This window comes from Acipenser ruthenus, chromosome 2 (genome assembly GCF_902713425.1).
Source record: "Acipenser ruthenus chromosome 2, fAciRut3.2 maternal haplotype, whole genome shotgun sequence".
Taxonomy (NCBI): Eukaryota; Metazoa; Chordata; class Actinopteri; order Acipenseriformes; family Acipenseridae; genus Acipenser; species Acipenser ruthenus.
Genome location: NC_081190.1, coordinates 92,885,778 through 92,893,506, shown reverse-complemented (window position 1 = coordinate 92,893,506; position 7,729 = coordinate 92,885,778). Strand labels below are relative to the sequence as shown.

The window sequence follows — 7,729 nt, the reverse complement described above, 5'->3', positions numbered from 1 at the left end:
CTGTCTGGAAAACCAGGCAACATATCTGGTACTGTAACTGCTTTCCCATTTTCAGGTATTACTGTATTAAAAGGTTCTAGCAAATAAAATAATTCTATAAATCTGCAGTTTCAGACATTAGGGGACATAGCTGGTAGGTAAGAGGGTATTGACCTAGGAAATGCAGAGCTACCTGAAAGTAAAGCAAGAAAACATTAACACATTTTTTTAGCACATACTTTTCTTATAAATGTGTTTCTTTCAAAACTGAACTAAAAAATTGGCTTAATATTCTATGAAAAAACAAATTGCCAATACCACTATGAATAGAACTGTACATTCTTTATTAATCAACCCACAGGAAACATAAGCCTATAGTTGTTTTAAACCATTATACAATTATCTACAATGTTTAGACATTATTTTTGCAAGGCTCCCAAATAAGATTATTTTTCTTAACCTTTTCTAAATGATATTTTAAAGAGAAAAAAAACAAAAACATTGAAATCAGACACATAATTGGTGACATGACAGAAACATTACATTCTTTTATGATGATTTGAGTTTGCATATTGATTTTGTTTTTCTACTGCCCTAATTGGTTACATGTCCAGGAAATTCACTATTTACTACTGTAATCGGCTGCAGTAACATTTCTAAAATAGCAAGAGATCACCAATTCTACAATGTAACATGTGGGTTTGGCATATTAATATTAATCACATAAACTAGGCTATACAATTACATTTGAGATCACCTGCTGGGGCTGAAACACCAAGACATTATTATTTTAAAGTCCTTATCCAAATATTATTTTCAATGATAACACACCAAGCTACTGCTTAAAAACTCCAGTGGCCAGTTACATAAAACACCCTAAGTTATATAAACCCTTGGGTTTAAGGGTGGTGCAGAAAGCTGCTTAAGGACATTTTTCCCTTAATTAGGGTATTGACTTTTTTTTTGTGATCAATTTTTAATTAGGGTATTGACTTTGATGCATGAAGTGTTATAATTTAAATTCATATTTTGTGTTGTATGGGTCTCTCAATTAGTGTGTGTACATGAGTTCAAGTTTTCTGAAAACTGCACTTTCCTGCGTTTACAAAACAATGAACAGTTAATCCAGGAACAGTAATTCAATGGGCTAGACTCTCAAAGCTATTTACTCCACATCATCATCAGTTTTACCTGAAAGGGAAAAACAAAACACAATTACAATCCTACAATGAATAAGAAACAACTTAAGACTACTTACAAGTTTTGTGAACATTTTGTGTACATGGCTTTTAAAATCCAAATTATTCAAAACTAGGTAACCACACTCACTGGGATTATACACTCAGGTCAAACCCCATTTGCTGGGACACTTGAAATATGCCTTTAAAATGACAGCAATTAAGAAGCAATAATAGTAATAATAGTAGTAATAAGTATAAGTAATAATAGTATTAAGATACACAACAAACCACTTTGTAATACTTTTGGGTCTCTAAAATTAAACTTTTGGTTTTGTTTGTTACTATTTATTTTCCTTTCATAAAAATAACGCAAATTGCATTTTAGAGTAAAGACTTCCAACAAATCTGGCCCAAGTATATTTGCCACTACTACAGTGTACCTTTTCTTCAGTTTGGAGCAGCAATGTCATATCTATACACAAATATTGTGAAGTTCATGATCTTCCCTGGAATGGATTCCCAAACGTATTCGTTGGTCTTTTTATAACCAACTCTCTCATAAAGCTTCTGCGCTTCATGCTGGACAACCGATGTTCTCAAAACCACAGCTTGGTAGCCATTCAAACGGGCGAAGTCTGAGACGGTCCTGCACAGCGCTTTGGCAATGCCCAGGCCTCTGTAGTTCTCTCTCACAGACAGGCGCTTCAGCTCCAAGGTGCCTGGCTCTTCCTTAGAAGGCATGGCAGCAACTGTACCGACCACGTTATCATTACTCTCCGCCACCCAGAAGCAAGAGCCTTTACTCTCCAGGTATGTTTTGTTGATGTCCAGTAGATCAGCATTCAAGCTCTGCTCAATGTACTTGCCAGATAAGTAGATGATTCCCTGACGCCCTGCTGCTAGCAGTAAGGTGAGTGCCAGGATGGGGAAGAGGAAGGATTTGGAGCTCAGGAGCAGAGCGCAGAGTAAGCACACGAGGAACAGCTGGGACCAAGGCTGCTTGAGGGCATGCATAAAGATGCCTGGGAATTGTTCGCTCATGCCACTAGCAAAAATATCCCTGGCTACTTCGTAATCATCGTCTTCATATTTTCTGATTCGATAGTCGGCCATGGCGAATACCTTCAAAGACTTTACACTGTAAAACAAACAAAATAGACAAGTTATGAACAGTTCAGTACCAAGACTTTACATTAAACAGGTGCATCCAAAAAACAAATCTTCAGTTTAACAGATGATTTTTTTATATAGTTACCAGCAAATCAGTCTGCTATTGAAACTGAACTGGGAAAAACAGCTTTTATATATCACAAAATTCATGTTAAGGATTATTTCAGCATATAAAAAAAATGTCAATATAAAAAGTATGTGCTACAAGTTTCCATTTTTTAGCCCAACCTAACAGGTACAGCGATACACAGAGAATACTACTGTATTTTTACTATTACTATAGTATTGTTAAAGGAAGTCACACAGTAGTAAAACAGTTCAACAATACTAATTAATTAAACTTTTTTGATTCCACAGCGGTTCTCTTTACAGTACTAGAAAGGGATTTTTTTTAAAGGAGTTCACAAATTCTTAAATTCAGGAAAATATTTATTTAACTACAAAAACATATGTATATATTAATTTACAAATGTTGTTTATTATAATGAAAAAATGTCTCAAGAATAAAGTTAAACCCTTTACCTCACTAAATTAGCTTACAAAACAAAGACAGGGCTAGAAACTAACAAAATTGTGGTACTAGTCCAAAGGACTAGTACCTTTTGAAACTTGCTAGTCTTGATCTAAACTTACTAGTCCTTATGTGAAGTGCCTAATTTGGAATCAACAACAGTTGGGGTCCTAGAAAATAAGCTTAAATGTTATTTTCCTAAAAATTAAACTGTTATAAATGTATTTATTATTATTATTATTATTATTATTATTATTATTATTATTATTTTTTAAAACAAAGGCACCTTAGTAAACAGACTGACCAATCACCTGTTTGCACCTCGTTACTGAGCGACTACTGTACTATGTGCTATGTGCTGAGAAACTGACAGTGACAGCACCAGTCGGGATTCTCATAGGCATGTCACCTTGACGACCATGAAGCTCCGCCTGAAACTGACACCAAAGACACAAATAAAATGTTTATTTTATTGTTTATTACTTGTGTTGCTATTTACAAAAATAATGGCTAGTTTGTGGAGTTGGCGGTTACAGCCTGTGAGTGAATACATAACTAAAGCCTTGTTCACACTTGTATCAGTACAATACTAGTAGTTTGTGTCGACTTCACCAGCGCAATCAAAATTTTTCCATGGCGATCTTCACTATTCCAACACACCTTATTCACGCCAGAGGCTTGGAATGCAGCTGTTAGCTTCTGGTCGCTGATGTCTCCAACTGCAGTGGAGAAGTTATGGCGTTGCACTGGTGCGTTCCGTTTTGTGGTTCTGATTTAAGAAATAACCCAGTGCACATTGACCTTTTTAGATGTTAAAACTCCAAATTCTGTACATGTATTATTTAATTATATTATATATATATATATATATATATATATATATATATATATATATATATATACTTCTGAAGAGAAATCACAACTTTCATTTTTGTGTTAATGTACATATTCTTCATTATAGTCACAAATGTGATTACATTTCAGTTATACTGTCTGGGAGCCAACTGAGCAATTCCAATCAGTCCTAATCAATAGATAAGTAAAATGCAGAAGCTTGAGATTATGCATGGATACTAAAGGGAATGTGTCTTGTGGGATGCAATGCCCAGTTTGTATTAAAAAAACGTATATGACACACCGAGTGTAATAAGAGTCTTTATTAAGCACGACTGAACAAAATTACAAAAACGTTTAGTAACACGAGTTAACAAAAAATATGCTTGAGTTTTACACAATACTTGGTCAGAAAAGAGATCCTTAACGTTACATTAACGCCAAATAAACTGTACAGGAATAACAGAAAGAGGGACGTTTTGATTCTTGTTTTTAAAATGTCTTTACTTACCTTCTTATTATTATACTTACACTTGTTCTACACACAAAACATTGAATGTGCTAATGGAACAGCGGATTAGTATACAACTGAACAGAATCTTAATAATGGGATTAATAACGGAACAGAACTAAACTTGGAGAAACAAACCAAGCCTAGGTTTTCGGATATGGTGTTACCTGAACTCTGTAAAGTGACTCATTCTTTTTCATTGACCGGAACGCCTTAGCCCTAACGCTACATCCATTCTCCTGCCTCTTAACTGTATTTAGAAAACAATTAACACATGCTTATACCAAACCAATAAACGTGAAACAATACAGAGGCTTAATATCAACATCAATATTAATTAAAGTAAACGTTCTCTAATTAAAACTGCGAGATCTAAACATATTTTACGAATCTAGTATAGGCTAGTAGCTTATTCACTTTCCGATCACAAATAGTATTTACGCTTGCTAATTTACCTTCTACTTCATGAATATATTATTATCTGCCCAATTTTCAATTTCTTCTACTTTTATTTGTGGACACATATTAAAGATTTTGTCCACACAGTGATATTATCAGTAGCTGCGGCACCCATGACAGTTGCTCGCACACCAAGCCTCGTTTTCAACCAAACACGGCCGCTGCATGAATAAGGTCTATTATTATATGTAAAAGTCAGCCTCTCGTGAAAACTAAAATCTATTAACCTTTAATATATATATATATATATATATATATATATATTAGCCACTGCTACTTTCAAATAGTAACTTTAACAAATGTGTTTTACTTACGCTTGCCAACTGTCTGTTTTTTTGGGTGGAATTTGTAACTTGTACGGTCAGAACCAACCACTGACTGGACAGCATTAGTCCACTTCAGCACGAACCCCCCCCCCAGTTGTGACCGGTTTTGGAAAAATGGAAAGCTGGCATTATATATATATATATATTTTAGCTCAAAGAGCCAGCTGCCCAACGTTTCGATATGTTGTACATATCTTTCTCAAGGGAGCCTGTGTTTGAATCCAAACATTGGAGGTATTTAAAGTTTTTTGACGGCATGACAACTACTTGTTATTGTTTACATTCAAATCCATGATTTATTCTTACATGATGTAATGGTGTTCTATATATTGTGACATCATTTTTACTTTATCTTTGAATCTGTATTAATTCTAATTAACACTACTTTATATAAACTTATATTTTTATTATATCATGCAATGCTGGCTTTGAGGATCAGTCTAGATTTGGCCTCCCCAGCGCATCAGCATGCACAACTTTGAATGAATTTTGTTTATTTATTTAATGTTATATATTTATTGAAGTTAATTAGTTCATTCTTTTCTGTTGAGTCCCGCTGGCATAATCGTGTTCAGTCTATTTATCCATTTACTTTCTTTTATTCTTCTATATGTCGCATTGTCTAATTTGAGCTGTTCTAATACTACAAACTTTACATAATTTATGTCATGTCCCTGACTGGTGAAGTGCTGTACTATTGGTTCATTCATTTTTTTAATTCTAATTAATGAAAGGTGGTTCTGAATTATTTTATATAAAGTAGTTCCAGTCTCTCCAACATATTTGATTTCATCACATTTTTCACAGGCTATTCCATAAACAACATTGCTATTTTTACAGTAGGTATTAGTTTTTAGTGGATATGTGGTGTTCTTATGTTTAATTATATTTTTACTTTTGTCTATGTATTTACACACTTTACATCTACTAGTGCATATGTTCGTAGAACCTATTTTGTCAATTATTCTTTTATGTTTACTGTGAACTAAAATATCACCTAAATTAGCTTCTCTTTTGAATGCTACAACTGGGGCCTTAAGAAATACTTTTTTTTAATTTTTTCTGAATTATGTAGAATCCGCAAGTGTTTCCAAACTATCTTAGAAATATTGGGCAAAAGTTTAGAGTAAGTCATTATTAATGGGACTCTTTTGACCTTTTTATCTCTATTTTTATAATCTAGTAGATCATCTCTTTTTAGTTTATCCACTTTTCTTAACTCCGTCTCTAATTCTTTCTTTGTATCCTCTTTTTTTAAGATTTGTTTTTAATACAGTTCTTTGTTTTACATAGTCACTTTCTTTTGAGCATATTCTTCGTATTCTTATTCCTAGACCCTTTGGGATTGCCCTTTTAGTGTGTATCAGATGTGCAGAGGACATGTGTAAATACTGGTGCATGTCAGTAGGTTTACAGAAGAGGTCAGTCTCAACTGAACCTTCTTCAAGTTTTACTATGGTATCTAAAAATTCTATTTCTTTCCTTGTCCATCGAAGGTCCACCTTAATATTACTGTGTATTTCATTTGCCATTTTATGAAACTGGAAAAGAGATTCTTCTCCATGTGTCCAAACCCCCAAACTATCATCTACAAACCGAATGTATTCTAAAGGTTCTCTTTTTGATTTTCTAAAAGATATATCGATACAATAAATGTAATTATACATACCAGGTATAAAAGGGGAAACTCGTTGGCTGCAGAAATGCTGCACTTCACCCTTTTGTTATTCTGATTGGCTGAGTTTTTCTTGAACCTTCACAAATCCAGTGTTCACCTCGTCGTATTGAAGCTAACAAGGACACCGTTTGTTACAGCAGGCCTTGATTAAATTATATTATGTATAAACAAATACAGTTAAATGCTGAGCAACACAGTCCCCAAAGCAATAATTACAATGTGTACACCAACCGCATGTAATTCTGACATCAGAATTCAGAGATTTTGCTTCCCGGATGTTATCTGTGTGCGTGCTTCCTCGTTTCCTCCTATCCGTATCACATGACACACTGTCGACGATGAGAGAAACCGCCTTGTGCCTCAAGGTGACATTTAGCTTCGATTAAAAGCTATTTTGGGTATACATACCATGTATTAAATGAAACAGGAGTGGAACAGTATATTTATTTGTTATTGAATAAGTACATAATCAATGATCTGCTAGTCAGAATTATAATTACTGTATAACAATAATATATAAAATAAAAAACATGTATTTATATTTCCACAGGTTATTGGTTCATTTTAAAGCGTACCCATTCTGTGATTTTACATTACTTATTTAGGAAAGCAGATCCGTAAGTTTTTAAATACTCAGCAAGCTGCTTTTATGGTGAGCATGGTGACATGGAATATTTTATCTAAAAATAAACTGGACTTTAAAGAAATGTATTTTTTTTTAAAAAAAAGATTTATTTATTCATTTTTAAACTTGCAAGTCCTTTGTCTTTGAGGGCATCGCTCCATGGAACTCTGCTGCCATCTCCTGTACAATAGGTGCAATTGCACTCACTTGGATTGAAGGCAGAGTGCGGTAGGATTCAGAACCTGTTTTGATCGTCACATTTCAATAAGCACCCTGTTAAAGCTAATAAAAAAGTAAACTTAGCAGGGAACCACGTGAGACTTTTTTTCTATTGCTATGGTCTGAAAATGTATTAAGATAATGCTAAAAATGAGTGTGGGTTGTAATTATAAATCAACATTTGAATTGAGCATTAATCAGGCCTTTTCTGATAGAACCCTAAAATGGGACCCTCA

At 33.9% G+C, this 7,729-nt stretch overlaps 1 protein-coding gene across 4 annotated transcripts; it reads right to left on the bottom strand.

The window, feature by feature from the left end:
• Nucleotides 1-302: 302 nt before the first annotated feature.
• Nucleotides 303-6,976, bottom strand: LOC117408398 (probable N-acetyltransferase camello). 4 transcript variants are annotated; one of them, XM_059003979.1, is made up of 4 exons: nucleotides 6,641-6,976; nucleotides 3,502-3,610; nucleotides 3,153-3,278; nucleotides 303-2,298 (listed from the first exon to the last, which is right to left on the bottom strand). In XM_059003979.1, exon 4 carries the CDS (start codon nucleotides 2,271-2,273, stop codon nucleotides 1,608-1,610), a length of 666 nt encoding a protein of 221 aa, XP_058859962.1. In that variant the 5' UTR covers nucleotides 2,274-2,298; nucleotides 3,153-3,278; nucleotides 3,502-3,610; nucleotides 6,641-6,976; the 3' UTR covers nucleotides 303-1,607. The 4 variants fall into 4 exon arrangements, with proteins under 4 accessions (XP_058859962.1, XP_058859974.1, XP_058859968.1 ...); XM_059003991.1 differs by lacking the exon at nucleotides 3,153-3,278; XM_059003985.1 differs by lacking the exon at nucleotides 3,502-3,610.
• Between the last annotated feature and the right edge of the window lie 753 nt (nucleotides 6,977-7,729).

Excerpts from the sequence above, each read along its gene's own strand:
- LOC117408398 (XM_059003979.1), bottom strand. The coding sequence starts at position 2,273 with ATGGCCGACTATCGAATCAGAAAATATGAAGACGATGATTACGAAGTA.